The sequence below is a fragment of the Syngnathoides biaculeatus genome, chromosome 11 (genome assembly GCF_019802595.1).
Source record: "Syngnathoides biaculeatus isolate LvHL_M chromosome 11, ASM1980259v1, whole genome shotgun sequence".
Taxonomy (NCBI): domain Eukaryota; kingdom Metazoa; phylum Chordata; class Actinopteri; order Syngnathiformes; family Syngnathidae; genus Syngnathoides; species Syngnathoides biaculeatus.
In genome coordinates this window covers 10,056,808-10,080,882 of record NC_084650.1, presented here as the reverse complement: position 1 = coordinate 10,080,882, position 24,075 = coordinate 10,056,808, and the positions used below count along the sequence as shown (strand labels likewise).

At 46.9% G+C, this 24,075-nt stretch overlaps 1 protein-coding gene and 1 long non-coding RNA gene across 10 annotated transcripts in view; one reads left to right on the top strand and one right to left on the bottom strand.

Annotated features, from left to right (window-relative positions):
- Nucleotides 1–24,075, top strand: part of LOC133508654 (protocadherin alpha-C2-like) — a 62,653-nt gene that overhangs the window by 32,134 nt on the left and 6,444 nt on the right. For 3 of the 9 annotated variants that reach the window (XM_061834917.1, XM_061834920.1, XM_061834919.1), the window contains exons 2-3: nucleotides 19,588–19,652; nucleotides 22,394–22,479. The exons of 2 other annotated variants lie outside the window; for them this stretch is intronic. In XM_061834917.1, coding sequence (XP_061690901.1) covers nucleotides 19,588–19,652; nucleotides 22,394–22,479 — 151 coding nt within the window. Of the gene's footprint in view, nucleotides 1–1,725; nucleotides 4,450–13,115; nucleotides 16,539–19,587; nucleotides 19,653–22,393; nucleotides 22,480–24,075 lie in introns of those variants that run through there. 4 more of the 9 variants (XM_061834918.1, XM_061834915.1, XM_061834921.1 and 1 more) reach the window with 4 other exon arrangements.
- Nucleotides 4,484–6,918, bottom strand: LOC133508656 (uncharacterized). The gene is made up of 3 exons (XR_009797112.1): nucleotides 6,557–6,918; nucleotides 6,372–6,430; nucleotides 4,484–4,620 (listed from the first exon to the last, which is right to left on the bottom strand). It is a non-coding gene; the product is annotated as an uncharacterized LOC133508656 (long non-coding RNA).

The window sequence follows — 24,075 nt, the reverse complement described above, 5'->3', positions numbered from 1 at the left end:
AAATTTATGACTAAAACTGCTTTTTACCATCTGAAGAACATTTGGAGCAGGGATGTCAAGCTCATTCTTGTCACGGGCCGGATTGTCGTTAGAGTTTCCCCTCAGAGGGCCGTTAGGACTGTGAAACCATAACGTTGTGGAATCACCTCATTGTATTTACACATTAGATTAATTGGTTTTGGAATGAGAAATCAAGGCTCTGAGTTGTTCGACAATTGTTCATGTTTAGTAACACAAAAATGCTTGCAATATCTCAATCTTATTCATGATCTCAGAATTTGAATATTTTTATCCAGATTTTCACGAGAATCATGTAAATTGACCACATGATTAGCCTTCAAGGGCCATATAAAAACATCCGGCGGGCCGGATCTGACCCCCGGGCCTTGAGTTTGACACCCCTGATCGAGAGTGAATGCTTGCTTGCTTGCGTTAAGCAGACAAAGAGAAGCTCATCGATGCTTTTATCTCAAGTAGACTTGACTACTGTAATGGTCTTCTGAAAAAGAGCATTCAGCAGCTGCAGCTCAGGTTCTGAGGTTCTGACCAGAACAAAGAGGTCAGGGCATACAACTCCAATGGGGAAGTCCTTACACTGGCTTCAAGTCAGCTTTAGAATGGATTTTAAAGTTCTCCTACTGGTCTATAAGTCATAAATGGTTGAGGCCCTGCATACGTGAAAGGAATACTTCCGGAATACAAACCCAGTAGAGCTCCGAGCTCGACTGACTCAGGTCAAATAGTGGAGCGCAGAGTCCAAAGCAAACATGGTGAACTAGCATATTTTTTTCCCCTCTTTGTTTTGAAGCATTTCCTTTTTTGGTTTCAATGCTTTTAATCACGTGAAGTACATTGAGTTATCTTGTGTATGAAATGCGCATTGCAGTTGACTGGTCAACTAAAAAGTATTAACTTTCATAAAATAGTGGTGAGGCAATTACTTAGGTGTGTGCAATAATTGTAACGCTAAATTTGGATTTTAGTTGCATTCATGTCAAGCTCAGGCGCGGGGCCCAAATTCGGTCCATGATGTAATTACATTTGGCCCGCAAGACCAAATGAAATGTGGATTAGAGCTGGCCCGCCAGTGCACAGCACCTGCACCACGAATGCCACAGATCCCAGAATGCTTTCCACGTGTGTCGGCCCATTAGTCAGGACCGACGAGCCCCCGTTAGCAAGCCGTTAGCAAGTATGCAACCTGGGCTACTCCTCGGGCAAATGTACACTGCCCCTTCTCAAAAATGGCCAAACTAAAGATGGAAAATAGTCAACTTAAAAAAACAGCAGGGGGCAGATTATTTGTCCACAGACCATTGACCATAGCACAATTGAATTCATGTTTATTTTAAATGCCTTTTATCAACTCCTAGGTGGGGAGTGGTAATAGTTTGACGGCTGGATTTTTAGTGAAGGACATTATTATTATTATTATTATTATTATATTGGGTGAGGAGGGGTTATTTTATTGTTGGACTTTAAAAAAAATACGAACATAAAAAGATAGGAAATCAGAGATTAAAAAGATTTCATATTATTTAAATACAAAACAAGAAATAAATACCACTGATGTTTGTTTTTTTTTTATTGCAAACTTGATTCTTCGTGCTCCTAATATTAAAGTTTGTTTATTCCAAAATCAGTGCCGAGGGCAAATTTCAGTTTGTTGACATATGACAAACCTTTTCGCGATATTTCTGTGGAGAAGGTCAACAGGCACCTCACAGTAATTTTTTCCCCCCCATTCAATATTCAGTTCGGCCCGCGATGTTGTCCCAGGTGTTCATTTTGGGCCACCGTGAATATCAATTTGACGCCTCGAAGATGGTCCATTTTGATCTGGCAGAAAATGTATCATATTTGACCACAAGATGTCCCCCACGGACCACAAATGTCGACCCCTTGCTGAACGCTCGTGAACGCTCCTCCTCGTCCTCCATATTGGGAGATGGAACGCGATTGAGTCTTTGTTCGCCGTTGCAAAATCCTCCATTCTTGCTGTGACTCGGACGTGTTAGAATGTTGGCGGCGCTTTTCAACTTTTGGGTGGAAACTGTCTAACAAGCCGGGAGGAGAATGAAAGTGGACGACATGCCTCGCCTTTGGATCTATTCTTCCTTCCCTTTGTTCCACCTTTGGAGTGTGGCATCCGCACAGATAGTTTATTCTCTGGCGGAAGAATCCGACCCTGGAACCACGGTGGGGAATTTAGCCAAGGACCTGCACCTCGATGGCCAGGATTTGGGATTGCGGGGTTTGCAAATATCAGGGCCGAATGCCAGGTATTTGGAGGTCAGTGGCAAAACGGGAATGCTCGTGGTGAGGGACAGAATCGACCGAGAGGAGTTGTGCTCTCGCCGTGTCAGGTGCTCCTTGGAGGTGGAAGCCGTTGCGAACGCGCCGCTCAATCTCTTTCGCTTTGAGCTTCAAATTGTGGACATAAACGACAACGCCCCGTATTTCCGGCTGCCCGAGATTGTTCTGAATGTGTCTGAGTCGGCTTTCACCGGGGAACGATTCGCTTTACCAAAAGCATTCGACGCGGACGTCGGCGGTTACTCGGTGAAAAGCTACAAAGTGAGCCAAAACGAGCATTTCTCTTTGGATGTGCAGCATGCGGGCGAGCAGCCCGCGTCCGCCGAATTGGTGCTCCGAAAAGCTCTGGACCGCGAGAAACACTCGGTGATCAAGCTGACGTTGACGGCTCTGGACGGAGGGAAACCTGTTAAAACGGGCACGTTACAAGTCACAATCCTCGTGCAGGACGTGAATGACAATCTTCCGATATTCGACGACGCCTTGTACAAAGCCACCGTCACTGAAGATGCTCCGCGTGGAACAAGCGTTTTATCTGTGCATGCTGGGGATTTAGATGAGGGTGTGAATGGAGAAATTGTTTATTCCTTTATCAATCACGACGGTGATAGTGATGTTGACAAATTTGCAATCAATTCGGTGACGGGGGAAATTACAGTCAACGGCCAATTGGATCACGAAAAGGCCAACGCTGTTGAAATCAGAGTGCAGGCAAAGGACAAAGGGTGGAATTCAAGAGCATCGCATTGTAAAGTACTCATCGAAATCATCGACATTAATGATAATCCCCCCCAAATATCAGTGACTTCTTTAGTCGACGTGGTGAGGGAGGATGCGCCGCTCGACACAATCGTGGGGCTCTTGACGGTGAAAGACAACGACACGGACAAAAACGGCCTCGTTAACGTTCGGATCGTTGAGCATGTCCCGTTTAAAATCAAGAATACGTATAAAAATCACTATTCTTTGGTTGTAGACGGCGCCCTCGACAGAGAGCAGGTTTCAAAATATAAGATTACCATAAGTGCGTCTGATGAAGGCGTTCCTTCGCTGTCCAGTACGAGTGTCATGACGGTGCAAATTTCTGATATCAATGACAACGTGCCCCGCTTTAGAGAACCTGTCATTCATGTTTTTGTCGAGGAAAACAGTCCAGCCGGTGCAGTTATCTACACCATGAGTGCAGATGATCCAGATGTGGGAGAAAACGCCAAAATATTCTTTTCACTTATTCATGGCAATAATCACAATGATGACGTCGTGAGATCAAATATCAACATCAACTCGGAGAGCGGCGACATCGTCAGCTTGCAGTCGTTCGACTACGAGACGCTGCAGACGCTGGAGTTCAAAGTTCAGGCCACGGACGGCGGCGTCCCTCCGCTCAGCGGCAACGTGAGCGTCAACCTTTTCATCCTGGACCAGAACGACAACAGTCCCCGCATTCTGCCGCCCTATTCCGAGCACGGCTCGGCCAACGGCGAGAGCGTCCCCTACTCCGCCGAAGCGGGATACTTTGTGGCGAAGATCAGGGCCGTGGACGCCGACTCGGGTTACAACGCGCTGCTCTCCTACCAGCTGTCGGAGCCCAAAGGCGGCAACGGGCCGCTCTTCCGCATCGGAAGTGGCAGCGGGGAGATTCGGACCAGGAGGAGAATGAGCGAGGATGACCTGAAAAGTCACCCCTTGGTGGTGTCGGTGTGCGATCACGGAGAAGCCTCCCTGTCGGCGACGGTGTCCATTGATGTGCTGGTGCTTGAAAGCACAGCTGACATCCGCACTCAGTTCAGACATGTGCCCAGAAAGGAGGAGAGCTTCTCCCGTTTGCACTTGTATCTGCTCATCGCCATCGCGGCCGTGTCGCTGGTCTTTCTGCTCAGCCTGCTGGCTTTCGTAGCCTTCAAATGCCGCAGACGGACGGACGGCGGCGCCCCCGTGATTGCCGCCCACCCCGACGGGAGCTGGTCTTACTCCAAAGCGACGCAGCAGTACGACGTGTGTTTGGGCTCCGACACGCTCAAGAGCGACCTGGTGCTTTTCCCCGCGGCCTTTCCGCCGGCCGAGGCCGAACTGATCAGCATTCACGGAGGCGACACCTTCACCAGGACTCAGACTTTGCCAAACAGCGAAAAGGTAGGCTGTCCATATCTAAAAATGTCTAGAAATGGAGTTCTAATGTCCTGGAAGCAGTAAACATCTCCTTGTTTGCTGTGAGGCGCTTTGACCACTGTCCGTGGTGCTGACTGAGACTCGGAAGTCACTGCTGGTCTTGTGTGCAGTTAAAAAAATGATTCCAGGTTTTGCCTGTGTTGGGAAACCCAGTTGGTAAATGTAGTGACCTAAGCAACAATTTATTTTACATTAAATGTAGCTTAACTATACTTAAGCTAGCCACCATAAAATGACAACTATGCGCTCAACCTCTATCAAACTGAAATATAAATTATTTAAATAAACCACAACACTTTTGGTCTTGTACAGAAAATCATCTGAATTATATATATTCTGTGTAATATTGTCATCTTCAGCTTCATCTTTTTCCATTTCATTTTTCTTTCATTCTATTGATGCTATGAACGTGTTGCTAGGTTGTGCTGTGTGAGCTGCTGATGTTTGCTGGATGATTTGTGATGACTTTTGCGACATAGCCGAAACCGCTGACATTCTGCTATGTTATGTATGACCTGCAAACGAGCAGAAGTTTGAAATGACACGGCCGTGAGATTGATGAAATCCCGACTGATGTGCCATTTGGTAAATGGTTGTCCACTTCCCATATAACGGTACCATTCCACAAAGAATGTTGGCAATGATAGCTACCTAATCTGTGACGTTGATGCATTTAAGGGTTACAATGGCCTTCTAAAATGGAGCATTTGTCAAAGTTAGTGGCCTAACGCTGTGATCACAAAATTAGCTTCTCTTCTGAAAAGCTGCGACCTCGCAAGTGAGCTCAGCTTGTAGCACCGCTACACCTCGACACAGTTGTTTGCATATGGCACACAATGAAATACAAATATAAAAGTGCAGTGTGAGGACGAGTAGCCTGAATGTCATTCAAAGGTATTGTTGAATGTAAAAAAAACAAATGAGTCAATTGCATTTAAAATGTACTTATTATCTCTAGACCCGGGCAGCATGGTGGATCAGCTGGTAAAGTCACAGTTCCGAGGTCCCGGGTTCAATCCCGGCCCGCCTGTGCGGAGTTTGCGTGTTCTCACCTTGCTTGCGTGGATTTCCTCCGGGTGGGTTTCCTCCCGCATCCCAAACACATGCAACATTAATTGGACACTCTAAATTGCCACTAGGTGTGATTCTGATTGCGGCTGTTTGTCTGTCTCCGCGTGGCCTGCCATTGGCTGGCAACCAGTTCAGGGTGTACTCCGCCTCCTGCCCGTTGACAGCAGGGATAGGCTCCAGCACCCCCCGTGACCCTCGTGAGGATAAGCGGCAAAGAAAATGGATGGGTGCATTGATTTCTACATCTTATAACAAATTGTTGATTGTTGTGCCTGCACGAGAGAGGACTTCATAAACAGCTGCTGACTTTTGGTGATAGAATTTAACATTGTGATGATAACAATGGCCCCACTTTTATTTCAGTTCTTTATTTTGGGTTGCGAACTTGAACATTTGAACTCAACAGCTGTCAATGGCAGTGAGTAACTTTTCATGGCACGTTGCCATACACTTCAAAATGGAATACAAGTCGGCCTGAAAAGAAACTTCAGGCTCAATAATCGTAAACATACAAGGACACAAAAAGCAAATTAGTCACAAAAGTGGCTAATGAAGACCTTTGTAAAAAGAAGCGCATGCTTCAAATAAATTGCATAAACCTGTGCTCCAATATAATTCATACCGTTTCCTTGTATTTTTTTTGCATTATTTTTGAGGATGGGCCACTACACAACAAACGTGATTAAACAAGGTGCGAGTAACAGTTGCTCTAAAAAAATGTCATCTTGCATAAGACTCCCGTCTGTAAATGTACTTTGCCAAAACTAAATTCAATCCACAATGTACACAAACAACTTTCCAATAATATCACTAACCTGTCCAGGGTTTCTTCACCATTCCACGTTGCTTATGAGGCACAGCCCATCACGGTTCCCTGAAAATTTCAAGTTAAGCATCAAGTTATTTGTTGATTCAATACGCCACACATTCAGCATTCATAGTTTGCCATCAGTTAATGCACTAAACATCGACAAAGCAAGCTCATTGCAATATTACTGACCAGTCTAGTCTTCTTCCGTCATCAAATGTTACTTATTTGAGACAAAGCTCGTCTTATCTCTTTTCAAACGTCAAATAAGTTATATTTGTGAAGAATGGGCCCGACGCGAGAGGAGCGGCGATTTATTTGCTGCAAAAATTGGCGCTGGAAATGTGTCGCTTGAAGTGCGCGTCCACTCTGCGTGGAAAATACAACTCGACTGGGCCGGAAATCAACTTATTGGTCAAATAGCAAGTGTTGCCATCGAATGGGGCAGGCTGTTTGTTCGTTGCGAAGGCTTTTTCGCATGTTCGGAGGCATTCTGGCGTCGCTTCCTCGCCGACGTTTTGACTGCATTTTCACGCCAAGACAAGCAAACTGATCGCCAGCATCTTCTTCGCTTTTAAATGGTCAGCGTTCAGGAAATGTGGGCTCACTCCTGCCGCTTGTGGCTGGAGGCGACATTGCAGCTGCCGTCCTTCACCAGGTCGCTAGCTTTAGCGTGTGTGCTCTCCAACCCAAAATGGAATGTTTGGCTTCCGAGTAAGTCTTCTTTTTGTTACTACTCAGCTGTCATTGTGTTGTACTAACTTGGTCGAACTTCGGTTTTGTGTGGAATACGCTCGGCAATTACGTGTTTGTTTGTTTTTGTTGTGCAAGTTGCAAAAGCATTTCGAATGTCTTTGTGCACCGTTCAAAAAGAGCAGTTATCTTTGCACAGGTAGACTTTTTTTTTTTTTTTTGAATTAAATACAGAGTTCTTGCATTGGATATTATTTGATGGTGTAGCTGTACCTAATGATGTGGCCAGTGTGTCTTTTTGCCATCTTACACTTTGCTTATCACACAAATTGATTAGTCCAGAAGTTAATGTTTGTTTCAATACTGCACCAGAGTTTGCAGGACCACCACTGGCCCAGGATGTCCGTGTCCATCTATCCATTGTGACGTGTTTGTTGCAGGTGTGCATTGCATTACTGTGATGACGAAATGATTATGACTCACTTTTAAGGTGACTGATGCACAGTGAGGAGAATTCTATTTTTGATGATTGCAAAGTCTGAAAATAGATACGGTCTTCTCAAATCAATGGCATTTGCACAATCTGTACTGCCGTACTCTGAGAAGATGAGTCTTGTTTATTTCTATTTTTGAGATGCCGTGGATGATGACTCACGATGATTTTGTCAAATGTCTTGACACTTATTGATAGTATAACAGTGGATGTGCTCGTTTGTCTCCTAGCGTTTGCCATACTGTTGTGTGTGTGCGCATCGGGACCCACAATCAATCCATCGTGGAGCAGCGTGCGGAAAGGAGGTCACTTTCTGTGGCTTGCTATTCACTCCATGTTATCATATGCAAACATGTTGTTAATTGAACACCAAATTAGGTTGTGCAGTGAGAACCAGGAGTAGTACCCTTAATCTAGGTTGACTTTGATTTCCTCACTCGTGCCATAACACGAAGATATTCGAGTATTCACTTCCAAAGCTAGCGTCTCCCTCTCCCCCGCCTCGCGCAGGCTACCCTTTCCCATCCCCCTTTTCCTCGCCGCCGATTGCTGAGGAGGAGAGCAGCTGAGGGAACTAACAGAATTAATGTCCGTCGCCGCAGACATGTGTGCTATCGGCGCCGGAGTGTTGCAAACATGATCTAATATATATTCATTAGCATTCCTAATGTGTACGCTGCACAGGCAGCGCTGGTGCGTTCAAGCAAAGCACAGAAAACGTAGTGGGTCTTATTCCCCATGAACTTATTGTTGTGTCTTCATTTCTATGCATTGAAAAGGAACAGGGACGGCTTAGTGTCGTCCAGCACTGTGCGACGCGGCGTATCTGTGATGCTGAGAGGCACTCAAACCACATGACCTCATTTCAGGGAGTGGTCCAGCACAAACTGGCGAGGTCCGATGTGACGGTCGTCGCTCCCTTGCGTCACTCCGAGGGAGATTTGACAGAGGCTTTGTGTGCTCGCACGCAGTGAAACCGTCTCGTGTGTGTGTGTGTGCGCATGGACAAGTGGGTCATCTTGTGATTTAAAGATGGCTGCTCCCTCGCTTGCACCCCCCCCCCTCCACCCCCGTGTTACACTTCTCTAAACAATTCCAAGCCCTTTCCCCGCATCAAGGTGTTGTGCTCATTGCAGCTCTCTGTAAATGTGAGTTGCGAAGGCTGGGCTGGGGGAGGGGTGAGTAATTTTCCGCTCCTCGCTGCTTCTTGCTACTGCAGCTTCAGCACCGACCGCGCCATCAGCCTTTTTCTCTGCGGCTGGGCGGGGTGGGGCGGACAGACCCAAATGTCTTTCTTAGCGGATCCGGGAAACGCGAGCGCGTGGCCTGCGTATCTGACGAGGTAGATGAAAGGCTTTTTCCCCGTGCGGCCATCGCAACGACCCTGCAATGTATCGAAAATGTGCGTTTGATGGATGTGCTGATGTGTCAGCATCCGAAAGACGATGACATCAGGGTGTGCCTCGAGAAGCCGTTTGAGCTCCCTCAGCGCTGCAGAATCCCTTCAATTATTTAACATCCACTACATTATCCTACACGAGGTTCGCAGCAAAGTGCCTTTGTAAATTGCACATAGTGCAGTCATTTTTCTCAAGGACGGGAAGCATGACGATGCAAATATTTCTTGTGACGTGTGGGCCTTATGTATTTCTCTAAAGGAGAGTAGCACCCAGACGTGTAGCACTTCCTGTTTTTCTCCCCTCACACGGGCGTGTCCTTTGTGCAAGTGAGGCAGATGCTGCTGTCTGTGGTTGCCATGGAGACTGCCCTCAGCCTTAATGAAAGGATGCACTCCTCAGTTTCCGAGGAGCTGCCCGTACGCGGCCGCCTACACGCACGCGGGCGTCCTTCCGATATATTGAAGACACGCAACAGTGGTTGTTTTGTCGTGAGTGCAAATGCCAAATTGCAGGAAGAAGAATGAAGTGGAAAAAGGAGGATTTTGCACAGGAAAAAACAAAAAACAAAACAGCAGCAGCTTAAGGCTGATTTAGGAAAAGTTGCTTTTGAGAATGTGAAAGGGGGGGGGGGGGGGAAACCCATTCAATAGATGTCCTGTAGCTGAGCGGGAACATATTCCAATTGGTCACAGCGAAATGAGAGGATTTCTCTCCGGTGCTCTCCATCGCTCGTCCGCACCATTTCCTCCCTTCTCTCTCTTGGGAGCGGCATGGGGATGTTGTTTTTGTCACTAGATTAGCTCGTCACGCTCACAACCTCAGCTTCCGTCCCCGTGTCGTGCCGTCCAAACGGGGACCCGTCCAAAGCTCGCCTGCTTTTCCAGATAGCTTTGTTCGGCGTCTGCTTGATTTATGCACAGCGTGAATCGGGAAGGCGCTTTTTTTCCCCAGAAGGAGGGATTTGTGCTCCTTTTCATTCCGTTTTTCCCTCTGCCCTTTATTTTTCAAAGCAATGTCCACAAGGGATGAGCACCAACAAACATAATCAGAGAAATGTCTTCTCCTCCACCGTGTCCACGTGTGTTAAGGAATTCATGTTGGGACTGATATTCGAAAATGCATTCAGGCCAAAATGTTGCAAAGACCTAAAACAACTTGAACGTTTATCATAAATACCGTAGTGCTGTGTTTACGTTCAAGTTTACCGTCAAGATTTCTGGTTGAGAATTATTCCTTCATGTGGATAATACGGATGCGCCCATACCGATACTAGTATTCTTATGCGTTTGAATACTGTACTCGTATTCATACTCGTAAAATGCTTCACCACAAGACCGTTTTTGCCGACTGCCAATTGTGTTCTGCAAAATGGATGATGAATGTCGCTCCTAAAGGGAGCCACGATGTGGAGAAGTATCGCTTCACTTGTCCTGTTGCAATTTCTTATCACTCTTTTGTGTAGTTAGCACGCATACATGTGGACGCGCTATCGATAGTCCTACTCGAAAATCCACCAAGCTCCACGTTCTTTGCTGGGGTTTTTCTTTCTTCTCCATGTCTTATCCATGTTGTCCTTTTCCATCGTGACTCTCGCATAACTGAAATAGAGGCTAAATTAAAGTTGATCAAACGTGTAGTTGGATGTTAAAATCTCGGGAAAAAAGTCAGCGAAAGTTGAACAATATTTGATTCAAATCAAACACCTTCTCATCACATGTGGATGGACGGCTCTAGAAGATGCATTATCACTTCGATTGTTACTTGATTTCAGCAAGTACTCAAACGCAAGTACGTGTATTTGTATTGTGTCTGAAGAAAGTGGCGCGGGTGCCTCCCTAGTTGCTTATTTTTTTTTTCCATTTCATCGAGTTGTGAACTTTGGGATTTTTGTGTCGTGCATTGTTGCGCTCGCACGATCGCATGACGCATTTTGCTGTCCGGTTTTGATTTCCAGTTTTGGGTCACTGCCGTGGAAATGAGAATGACAACTTCCGTACCGCATGAATCCCGGCTGTCTCGGTCCACATCCCTCCGAGTCATAGCCGGCCGGGATTACGCTTTAGAGAGCTTTGCTTTAATGAAGCAGCTCAACGGATTGGGATTGGAATTAGGATGGCGATCACGCGCCGGCCACTTGTGCTGCCATTTTCCTCCAGATGAGGGCCCACTTTCACTACGGCCCGAAACGTGGCTCTTGCCCTCCCCTACCGATTCTCGCCCGTCACGTGATTTATGCTTTGGACACTTGGAGAAGGGTCTGACTGATTTTAAATCTGAATGGTTGTCCGTTACTCCGTGTCCTGTGACTGACAGGCGACCAATCTTGAGTGTGCGCCGCCTTTGGCCCGGCCAGGTTGACGTCCGGCTCCTCGTGTCGGTGAGCAAGAGAAGCAGTTTTAGAAAATGGACGGCTGGATGAAATGAATACACCTCCGAGAGTAAATGTTTGCTCTGGAGCTCGTCAGAATGTTCAGGTTGACCAGCGTGCGTGTAGTCACTGAAATTTGCTGTGAATTGTTGCATTTGAAACACACAAAAAAAAGGAATTAAGTCCCATCAGGAGCGCAGTGAGGGAGAGAAAAGTGATGATGGTCCTATGCCCACCACCGACAGGGTCCCAGAAAAAAATAACATTTCCATTTGCGTATATTTTGTAAAAAATATGGTGCTGCCAGAGGATTTATTGCGGCACACTGAAAAAGAAAAGCCTCCCCATGCCAGAAGACATGTTATGAATGGCCGGCTGCAGTATTAATGACGTCGAGTCTCAGGGAACGAAAACGTCGTTAATACGAGGGCCCATTTTCATCATTAATGAAATGAGGGATTTCAAATGGTAACATTATGGCAGAGTGAAAGATCATTTCCGTTCTCGTCACTAAAATTGCTCCTGATGTTTTTGCTTTTGTTTTTAACCGTTTTTTTTTGTAGGCTGGGTTAGACGAGAAGTATTTTCCGAGGATTCGCAATTAGCCTCCGTGTTTGTTGATGCGTGTCAGGCATCTGTCATTAGAAGGCACAAGTGTTGATAACTTTATGCGCGTCACCCTGGTGTAAAACAGAATGTCGCTCAGTGGCCTTCAATTAATCATGGGACAGATGTAATAATTACGTGCGGTGTACGACGTTTGAAACACATCCCAGAGCGGGATGGAAACGACGTGGAAAGAAAAGGCCTCGCATATTTGGAGTGAATTCATCTTGAAGTGGCACATGAACCATTTTCATTCTCTTTTATTTTTGTCAGTGCCAAACAGCCACTGGGGAAATCTGCAAAATGTCAGCGTTGGCGTGACTCGAGCGTCCGTCCACGGAAAGCCGTCGGAGAGCGTTGCACACGTTGTTCACAAAGGCAGAAATTCAGAGAGCAAAATGTCTTGTTGTTTGTTCGTGTTGCAGAGGCGTGCCGTCAAATGTATTCCAAAGTACAACAGCCGCACTTTAATGACGAAGAATATCACAAAGCGGTTAATTAGGTGTGAAGCTACACAACAGACTTGTTCTGCGTGTGATTTGCATTTGTTCTCCAAACACTTTTGCAACATCCCATTTTCCACAACTTCCTCCTCCTCCTCCTCGCTGACTTGGACTGGCTTCGTATCAACACTCGTCCACTCGCAGCTTCCGAGTGAGTCAGTGTGTTCCCGCCGCTGATGGCTGCTGTTATTGCTGTGGGCGCAAGTGGCACTATATCAGGGAAGGAGAATATGGACAGCAGATATACTGTATACAATTATATATATATATATATATATATATACACGCCCCTTGTGGCCCGCATGCTAAGTAGGATGTTCCCAGAAATGAATTTGAAGATCAAGTTTGACAGAAAGATGATCTGCATGGGGTGTGGGTGTCATTTAAGTAGCTTCTGTTGTTGTTGTTGTTGTTGTTGACCATGTCGCCTTAACTTGACTGGACCTCTTGATCAGTTGGATAACTGAATAACATTAAATAATCTAGAAATACATGTACAATATAGTCACATCCGGAAAGAGCTGTAGGAAACCTTTGTACATCAATTTTGGATGACGCTCTCAGGCACGGGTCAATTTAACAATTCCTTCAGGCCCGGTCTTATTTTTCAGAGGTGTAGAGAAAAGCTACTGCAGGTATAAGCGATTTGCACCGATGCTGTGTATCAAAACATTTGCCTCATGTTAGTAGGAATAGAAACATGTCAGATCCATCCACTGCAGTGCAACAGTTCTGCAATTGCAACCATGACACAGTAATTACCACACAGATGTTCTGGACTCATACATCACTCGTGAAGTATCTCAGCATGCGTGTGCAAAGACTTGAAGTGTGATTTTGTGTTACATTGATTCAAATAAAATCTGCTTGCAAATGAGTTATATAAAGACTGGAGGATAGAAAGCACGTGATCTGGGAGTGAAAGATTGATCGTGTCGTGTTTCTTTATCTCCCAGAATATTTCCCCTACCTCAATGCATGCACTTTTTCTTGCCTTTCAAGTGTAGGTTACAAATACAAGTAGTAATGGCAGCTTTGAATAACAGCGCTCGACTCGCTCATGAATTGGTTTTGCCAGCGCAAGCGTTGGAAAGGGCGGTGGCGCTGGCAAAAAAAAATAAAAAAGAGAGAGAGAGAGAGAGAGAGAGAAAAACGATATGCCGGATTCGTTGCACAACAGTCGGCTGCGGACGGGACTTCGCTTTTCCGTAATAACCTTGAGCGACAGAAACGTCGTTAAAATGAACTCTTCAGACAATCGGGTTGATTCTTCCCTGAATAAATCATTTTGCCAGAGCCGAAATGAACGCTGCATCGTTTGAGCGAGCCCCCTCCCTCCCTGTGCCCACACAGCAACACCACGGCACATCGAGGAGAGGGAGGAGGAGAGGAATCAGTCTTGCTCGGAGGGCAAACATTTTTATCCACAACAAGGCAAACATGGACACGCGGGGAGAAAATCAAGCAAAATGGGCACCAGCCAGGTAGCAGGCGGCGTTCTGCACGTAGTCATGCGGACCATTTCCTCCCTCTCGGCGTGGCGGGAGACGTGCATCTGGTCTTAAAAAGGCGGATTTTTTTTTTTCTTGCCAAATACTGCCTCCCTGCGATGGCAACAACAGCGCATTACGGATTATGTTTCATTATTTTCATATACGGGGGCTGCACGAAGGGGCAGATTCGCTACTCCATTCCGGAGGAGCTGGAGAACGGCGCACAGGTGGGTGACATCGCCCGCGATTTAAGTCTGGACCTGAAGAAACTCGTCAGCCGACGCATCCGCGTGACGCCTGAGAGTGGACGGCGCTATTTCAACGTCAATCACAAAAGCGGGAAGTTGGTGGTGAGCGACCGTATTGACCGCGAGAGCCTCTGTCAGGCGGGTGTCACCTGTTCACTCAGCCTGAAGGTGATTGTGGACCACCCCCCGGAAGTGCACCACGTAGACGTGGACATTCTGGACGTCAACGATCACGCGCCGAGCTTCCCGCATTCGGAGTATCGACTGGAAGTGTCTGAATCGGCTCTCACCGGGACCAAGTTCCACATCGAGGCCGCCGGCGATCCGGACGAGGGCTCCAACTCTGTGACGCGGTACCGCCTCAGCCCCAACCAGCATCTGACCCTGGACTCCGTTAAGCCTTTCGCTAATAGCGAGCACATTGAGCTTATTCTCAAAAAGCCCTTTGACCGCGAGCAGACGCCATCTGATCAGCTCATCCTGACAGCCGTGGACGCCGGCACCCCGCAGAGAAGCGGCACAGCCAGAATCAACGTACACGTCCTCGACGCCAACGACAACGTGCCTGTCTTTGACAGCTCGGTGTATAAAGTCAAAGTGAAGGAAAACTCCCCCAAAGGAAGTCCTGTCATTCAATTAAGTGCCACAGACCTGGATGAGGGCTCCAATGCGGACATTTTTTACTCCTTCAGTAGTTACACTCCGGAAAGGGTCAGACAGACGTTCCACATGGACACGGACACGGGAAAGATAACAGTGAAGAATAATCTAGACTACGAGGAGACCAGCTCGTATGAAATCTACATTCAGGCCATGGACAAGGGGCCCGCCGCCGTGGCGGCGCACTGTAAAGTGGTGGTAGAGGTTTTGGACGTTAACGACAACGCGCCCCAAATTGTCCTGTCGTCTCTTTCCGCTCCTGTGCGCGAGGACGCCCGCGCCGACACCGTTGTGGCTCTGATCAGCGTAAACGACCGAGATTCTGGCCCAAACAAGCAAGTGGTCCTGGAGCTCTTGCCTCCCACGCCTTTCAAAATCCAATCCTTCCGTAACCACTATATTGTCGTCACCTCGGCGTTCCTGGACCGTGAGAGCGTCTCATCCTACAACGTCACCGTAACCGCCGTGGACGGTGGCACGGCTCCGCTTTCGTCTCAAATGACCTTCCAAGTGGACGTCGCCGACGTAAACGATAACCCTCCGCGATTCGAACAGACGTCGTACACCGTCTACGTCGCTGAGAACAACCCCCCCGGTTCGCCGCTCTGCACCGTCAGGGCCACCGACGCTGACGCGGCCGAAAATGCGCGCATCACCTATACCGTCCTCAATGACAACAACCACGGCATCCCTGTGGCCAGCTACGTCGGCATCAAACCCAGCACCGGTGAGGCCTACGCGCTGCGCACCTTTGACTTTGAGACACTGAGAGAATTTCACTTTCAGGTGAAAGCGCAGGACAACGGCGCACCCCCGCTAAGCCGCGTGGCCACGGTGTACGTTTACGTCATGGATCAGAACGACCACGAGCCGAGGATCGTGTACCCGCCTGCCAACGGGAACCGCACCGCCGAGACGCTGCCGAGGAACGCCGAGGCCGGCGCGTTGGTGACGAAGGTGGTGGCGTGGGACGGCGACGCCGGGCAGAACGCGTGGCTGCTGTACGCCCTGCGACCCCCCAGCCCGGAGTTTGACCTCTTCAAGGTGCACGAGCGCACCGGCGAGATCCGCACCACCCGGCGCGTCATCGAGGACAACGCCACCTCCTTTGCGCTGACCGTTCTGGTGCGTGATCACGGCCTGCCGCCGCTCTCGTCCACCGCAACTGTCCACGTGCACGTGCTGGAGCTCGTGCCCAAGTTGACCCCCGACCCCAAGCGCATCGTCAGGCCCGAAAGCCCCCTGATGTTTTCCCACGTCACCATCTACCTCATCATCGCCCTGTGCGCCACCACCTTTGTCTTCTTGGTGACCGTCTGTGTGCTGGCCATCGTGCGTTGCCATGCCTACTGCACCCAGCCCGGTTCCTGCTCGCCTTGCTGCGTGTCCAAGAAGACGCAGCCCGAGGGGGGCGGCGGCGGCGGCGGACGACCCGCGCCGGCGGGAGGCCAGTCGGCCGCCCACGTGGCCCTGCGCCGAGACCTTAAAGTAGAACCGCATTACATCGAAGTGCGGGGCAACGGCTCCGTCACCAAAACGTACTGCTACAAAACGTGCCTGACGGCCACTTCGGGCAGCGACACGTTTATGTTCTACAACACGGGACGACCCCACAGCGGCACCTGGGGCTCGGGCTACGTCACCAGCCACAGCGGACACAGCCAGATAGTCGTCCGCCGTCTCAGTATGCCCGATGCGGGCGCCATTCAGGTGTGTGTCTGCGCTGACGTGAGTCGCCTTTTGTGGCTTTTGCGAAGCGGAACGAGGAACCTCATCGCTGCCATCTCGTCCGCTTTAAGGTCGGGGTGGATTTTCTACAGCTAGTGTTGCGGTCCATTGTTGTCCTTTCCAAGGCAAAAGTCGTACACTTTTTTTTTTTTAATTCGAGGATGCCCAAAATGTTGCTGACTATTACTGTATATTGATTATTGAGAAAATAATGACAAGAAAACTGTCATTCTGCTTGGGAAATGTAATTTTTTTCGTTTTTTTTTTTTCAAAACAGTATTTACCTATGAGAATAAAAATGACATTTTCGGGTTAGTTCAAAGACCTTTTATTTTGGCGTAGCGTTTCCTAGAAACAGTGGTGAATCTTCAGCTTGCTCACAGGCCTCGGGCACTTTTCCGTCCAGTTTTGGAACTCAATAAAAACTCAAGTTTGTATTCATCAACTTGAAAGACTTCTGTTCGTACTAAGCCCGAATGGAACTTATTCATCTGAGCATGGGCGGTAAATTAGCGGACTGGATTTTGTGTGTGAAAAGGTGCGCTCTCGTTTGTGCAGGATGACTTTGCATTTTGTGTTCAAAGTTGACTTACATATTCTTTGACATGAATTGAGTGCTTTGTGGACATATCTTTGTGGCGTGATGTGGAGAAACATTTTCTAACCGATGTTTTTTTTAGTTCCGGTTCTCGCTAAAGTGCCACACAAAGCAGTATATTGAGGTCGCGACCCCACACAAACGGGATGATTTTGCTCCTTTTGCTCAAATGTGTTCGTCCGGAGGGAATTCAGCGGTCATCTCTCCATTCTGGGGACTAGCGCGGGCCGCCTTTGCCGACGTGTTTTGTCTTTTTCCCCCCAAAACGGTCAAATCCACATCCCGCTTTTTGAGCTCCTCCTGTTGTCTGTGCCGAAGACAAATGGAATAAAAGAAGGCGATATCATTTTGCTCCCGGTTAAATGCCAGTCGTGTTTCCTCCGCGTGTGTTATTAACTGATGGCGATAGGCGCTGAAAGCAGATTGGCTGGGAGCTGGCCGCTAAGGCGAGGGCGAGAAATGTGATTGGACGTTGTTGATGGTGGAGGTGTGCGTCGTGTTCCCATGAGAAAAAGTCTTCATTCTCCAGGAGAGAGAGAAGAGCAGAGAGAGAAAAGAAGGCACAATAAGGTTTGAGTGTTCGAGGAAGAATCAATATTGATGAACTTGGAAGTCGTTTGATTGCTTCTTTTACTTCCTTTCATAGAATTCAGCAGAGGTTTGGGCTCCAGATGCTTGGACCTCGTGTGTTGGTACAAAATGCAAGAGCAGTACAAACGTTTAGCTGAGCTGTTGCAGCCGATTGGTGGCTTGCCTCACCTCAAATTTCGTGTTTGTCTCAGGTATTTTTAATTTTTGCGACTTTTTCAGTGCAGTTACTCGAGTCAGGGTTATATTAAAGATACTGCAGTACTCACAGTATGCTCCAGTACAATTTGACCTTGCTGTCATTTTCTGTTCAAACCATTTTACAACAATGATGCTGAGCAAAATATTTTATTTTTTTTCATCTGATGAATGCACACCACAGAGTTGCAAATGTCAAAACAACCTGAATAATGCGAGCATTGCTGCCATGTTTGAAAGAAAATTTGCTTGTCTGAACATTGTTGGACAGGGACGGAATTGCTGTTTTTTTTTTTTTTTGTTTTGTTTGTTTTGTTTTGTTTGTTTTTTTGCAGGAGGGCCCAAAATCATCGATGTCCTCGATGTGGCCTCCCGCTCTGACTCAGTTCAAACGGAATTTCATTTTCCAATTTGTGACCGCAGTTAGTGTTGATCGTAAGTGGATTTTGCTTCAAGGGAGCAGTTGTATTTGTCTTTGGGTTTTTATCATTTGTTTTGACAGCAGTGAAGCGAGAGGCAGAGAGTGGAGCATTAAATGGAGCCCGGTTGCCATGGTAACCGCCCTGTCAGACTGACGGGGCTTTGTGTGTTCTTGTGAAATCGACGGTCGCCATGACAGAGTTTTGACACGTCGAGCCAAGGTTACGGCGAGCTCATTAAATACTGAGGAGGAAACGCAAAAAGGACGACATTTTCACATTATTTTTACAGCTTTTCGGGTCGCATCGGAATGTACTGTCGAATAATGATGGAGGAATTGTGGAGTCGGCGTAAAAACAGACAAAGCCGTAACCTATGATGACTTTGGGGGAAGAGAAGAACTGCAATACAGGAAGTCCTCGATCCACAAATGAGATCCGTTCTTACGCTGGTGACATAACCCGAATTTCCTCGTAGGTCGGATTACACCGTTAAAGTGTCAAAATACGGTTTAAAAAAAGAAACGATGCTGTACTTACCATTACTGCGAGAGGTGGATGACCTGGCGAATGAAGCATTGGCAGGTTGCCCTTGCTTGCGTTAAATTCCTCCGTCTCAGCGTCTTTGCCTTTCTGCTCTTTCAAAGTCAGGAAACTACGTCGTGCCTTTTGCCTTAATGAACCTGCGGCTGATTTTAAGCCTATGTTGATTCGGATCCTCGATCCATAACGTAAGCAAATTTTCCATCTCGTTGCTTCATTTTTTTTTTCTTTCTTCTTCACGAATAAAGTTGCTACGTGATCATCGTCATCAGGGCGAAACCCCTCACGTGCGCTAAAATACGGGCTTTGTCCTTCATAATAATCGCCACAGTCGAGTGACTGAAGTCCAAATTTTTACTTATGTTCGTCGGTGTTACTCCTTTCTCCAAACTTTTTATGACGTTAAGCTTTGTTTCCACGGTCATTGCTTTCTTCTTCGAGGTCGTAGAGTGTAAAAATGTGGGCGAAAAAGGCAAATACGCTCCCGGCGGACAAAAACGGATAAGCCGTACGCACGAGCTCGCTTAGCAGAAACAAAATGGCGGACGTGGTTGTAACTGGAGGACTTCCGGTGTACGTTGTGAAGCTCATGACTGGTTTCTTTGCAGCGGCAGTTTTGACTTGCGGCGCCGTTAGTTTTGTTCTGTTCTTGGGACTCAATTGCTCTCCCTCCCTCTGTTTGCAGCCCAAGGTGCCCAATTCTGATTGGCGATATTCAGCCTCCCTGAGAGCAGGCGGTGTCATGCAGAGGTAAGACACGCTCAGAAACTCGCTTAGTGGCTTTTTGACGTTCCGTCGCGCTGATTAGCCGCCGGGCATGCATGGCACTTGAAAAATGAATCAATCCTTCATCATCGTCATCATCATAGACTCTTGTCAACTACCGGGTCAGCTTTGCTTATAATCCTGTTTAAAATATGTCACTAACTGCATGGAACGTCTCCGTTTCGACCAATCAACCTTCCAGCAGACAGGTTTCATTTTGCATTTAAAAAAAAAAAAAAAAAAAATCACATTTGGTGAATCTTATTTATTTTTTTTTTTTTAGTTCTATTTTTTTAACAGCTGGCAGACAACACAGGTTAAATCATGACGAGCGTCAGCCCAAGAAACGAAAGACAAGTTTTCCTCCAAATGGCCGATGAATCCCAGTCTGTGTAGCCTGAGTCCTGCCAGTTCTTGAATACTCTCAAGTCCTGCAGCTCAGTGTCAGATTTTCGCTCGTATTTACATTCATTTTGTTTTTCGCGAGCACAAAGCAGTGAGCGTGCGCCAAGAGCCGCGCCCAGCCACGTGCAAAAGTGGGACTTTGTTCGGTTTCTGTAACGCGCGACAAGCGCACGTCTTGACCTGCTCATGATTGAAATTGATTGGCCTTTAGCTAAATTTGAACCTTTTGATCATGTGGTTCAGCAGACTCAATACAGTATTATAATACTGCAGGAGTGACCCTTTATATAAAATGGAGAAAAATAACAAAATAGGGCTTTTAGCTTCAAGCTAATTAATAAACTGATAAATCACCACGATCGTTGAGCCACAGGATATATATAATACCGGCAGCCTGTGATGATCTACATTCTTCAAGGGTTTATGACATATTTTAGGGAAAAAAAGACGTTTTAATCACCTTTTTGGAAAAAAAAAAGAAGCTTGATTTAAAGTTGCAATAGTGCTGCATTTTAAGATTTATCACCGATACATATTTGCGTCAAGAGATAAAAGACAGGAGGAGGACGGCGGACGGTCGGTCAAAAAGACGTTTTAATCACCTTTTTGAAAAAAAAAGCTTGATTAAAGTTGCAATAGTGCTGCATTTTAAGACTTACCGCCGATACATATTTGCGTCAAGAGATAAAAAACAGGAGGAAGACGGCGGATGGTCGGTCGGCTTTTAACTTGTCAAAGGAGCGATTGATTACAGCGACATGACATTAAAAATCCATAAACTGAAAAAAATGAGTGCCTGTTGCTAATACTGCATGTCGTGTGCATGAATCCATTTTTGTACACTTTGGATTTCTGTGGGTGTGCTGTAATTACCGGGTCAGTTCGAAACCCACATAAGCGTGATTAATCTTTTGCACACTGTCTCAAAATTATAGCTGGGATTATTTAGTATAAATCGGATGATTAAATTTTTCCATCACTGAAGCAGTTTAGCGACTACTTCCTGCGCTCCATTAGCAGAGCTCGCCTGATTGGTCAAGCATTCCCGCTGACATTTTGGATAACGCCACCCAATCGCTACATGATCACGCTGACCTATTTCATGTCATCACATGCATGATTAAAAAGTAAATAAATCATTTCCGTGTGCTCATTTCACTTTGAAATAGATAAACTCGTCTACATGATAAAATGTTTGACTTTCAAACAGTCGCGTATCATTTGGTTGTCGAGGTTGGGAGATCATAACTGATGAGTGAAAGTTATGCTGATGCACGTTCGTTACATTTACAGCTCATAATTTGGGCACAATTCCCATCATATTTTCTTTCATTTGGCTGCCACGATTAGTATTACACCACGAGGAACACAATGAAAATTTTGGGGCGATCTCGAAATTGAGCAAAGCAAGCCGGAAAACCATAACAGCCCCAAAAATGTACTTTGCCGATGATTATGAAAACTCCACATATGGCTCTGGCTGCTGAGAGAAATTCACTTTCTGAAGGATTTCCATGAATTTCCATATTTTTTTAAATGATGTCAAAAGTATTCATGTTGGACAGTTATTGCGGGATATTACATATCGTGTTCAACATAATTATCACTCTGGTTATCGTGTATGACAGTCGTTCGTATTTATTTGACTGCAATTTTGCTCTCCAAACTTGACAAATCTCGGCGAAAACGCAGTCCGAAGCAGACCTGCCGACGCCACAAGTGACTCCACGTGTCGTCACCCCGTCCGTGACCTTCGGTGGTCGGCGACGTCATTTTATGGCGCGGCCTCCCCTTCTTTCTCCTGTTGTTAGAAAGTGTGACTTATTTGGAGATTCTATTTTCGGCAAAATACGCAGCCGTGTCGGTATACGTATGCGTAGCCGCTCGTTGGCCGCGGCTGTCGCTCGGCTCACGAGGACGTCCAGTGGCAAAATTCTTTCGGGTGAACACCGAAATTGCACTTTTGGTGGCTGGAATTTGCAAGGACAAACTCTAGACGGGTCTTAATGACTGAAGTACCGTATCCAGTGATGGGCTGGGGACGGGTTCTAAAGGGGACGCACGTGAGCATGCTTTACCGGCGAGTTTTGCTTCCACTGGTGCGACGGCGATCACGTCTCAATGAGAAGAAGATCGTACGAGACCTAATCCATAACCCACTGAATGATTTCCGTTTGCTGAAAATCCCCGTCTGAAAGTTGCAACCGCATATTATTGATTGCAATACGATGTCAGGCAAAAAGAAGCATGATTACCTTTTCAAAAGACGTTTTGATCTCTCGGAGATTGTAGATTTGTCTTCATTTGTGTGTTTGTTCTAGTTCAGTCCATATGGAGGAGTCCTCGGTGATGCAGGGAGCCCAGGGGGTTCTGGTTCAGAACTGGCCCACAGCATCAAGCGCTGCTGGTAAGAATCAGTCTGCTCATCCTCACCTCATCAAACGCAGCTCAGGCAAAGGAAGCCTCTCGAGTATTTTCCCAAACCGTTTTTTGGACGGCAAGGTCGGCGCAGCTCATTTGTTCCACTGCGAATTCCATTTGCAACATTGCGGCGTGGGAGGGCCATTGGGGGTGGGGTCGCGACAAGACGTCAGATGCGTTTGACGCTGGGGAAGCAGCACAAGATAACAAAGCGGTCAGGCTGGACAGTATCGCCATTTACTTTTCTCATCTTGTTTTCAGTGAATGCTTTGACGTTTGTCTCCTTTGATCGCGCCGCTGTAGGAAAAACAACAAAAACACGTGAAAATAGATGAGAAGCGTGCGCATAGCAATGTAATGAAGTGTATTTTCTATCTCTCTGGCACCTATCAAGAATATGTAGTATTCCACACTGAAAAAGCCAAACAATTGCAGTAACTTATGAGCTTTTCTACTGTTGTTTTGGCAGTGCTGTTTTGTGGCAGTATTATTGCGATGTATGACTTTGAAATGTTAGTAACGCTGTTTGTAGTTGTTTATTTTTCATGTAACTTGACGCGCTCTGGTCATTAGTAATATGCAGGCGTGTTCGGCCAGACTGGATTTTATGTTTCGAAAGCTACGTTTTCCTGTACCTGCTTTGAAACGGTGGTGGACTCTCGTGTCGTTGCGGGACGTGATGGTGGCGTGCTTCATAGGCGGCCATGTCGCCGTCACGAGGTCCTGTTGTGAGCAAATGTTTGGGCCTTTTTTTGATGTGCAATTTCCCAACTGCTGAGAGGTTTTGCGTTGAAAAGGGATGTTGCCCCGCCCCGCAAATGGCCACGGCCTCACCGACGGCTCTTCCTTTGTATGTATACGCACACACAGCCCCTCTTTTTTAAGAATTTATTTGCGTGTGGAAAGAGACCCCGGGGACGCCCCACCACACGCTGGAGAGACTATGTCGCTCGGCCGGCCTGGGAACGCCTCGGGATCCTTCCGGATGAGCCGGAAGAAGTGGCTGGGGAAAGGGAAGTCTGGGTATATGGATGGATGGATGGATGGATGGATGGATGGATGGACGATGGATGGCTATTTGCGTGTGTGCCTTGGCTCAAGACTTGCAGCCTGGCAGCACTTCAAGAAATGAACGTAGAGCGACAGATTGTGACTGAGCTGAAGACTCAAGCAGCACATTAGGCAGTTGCAATGACAGGAAGCAGAATTTCTAGTCACACGTTGAGCTTGCTTTACTTTTGGACCAACTCTTGTCTTTTTTTTATGTCTTTTCTTCATCTGTTTGATCATCGTTATCCCGATATTAGCTACTTCAGTTTCACCCTAAGGCCACTTTATCTTCAGGTCAAATATGTGCACAGTTGGCTAAACAAAAAGTTCAGGCTGACCTTGCCTGAGGGGTATAAAAAGACGTATATACTGTGTGCGCGCCGTGGCGTTCAGAAGAATCCCCTGGAGCGTATTGCAGGTAGGAGAGAGAATGACATATTGATTTAAAGCGGCCCAGCTGTCACATCAGCACCAATCACACTGTGTTCTATTTATAACGTAGGTTTGTCAGGCAAGTTGCAGCCCTCAGCCG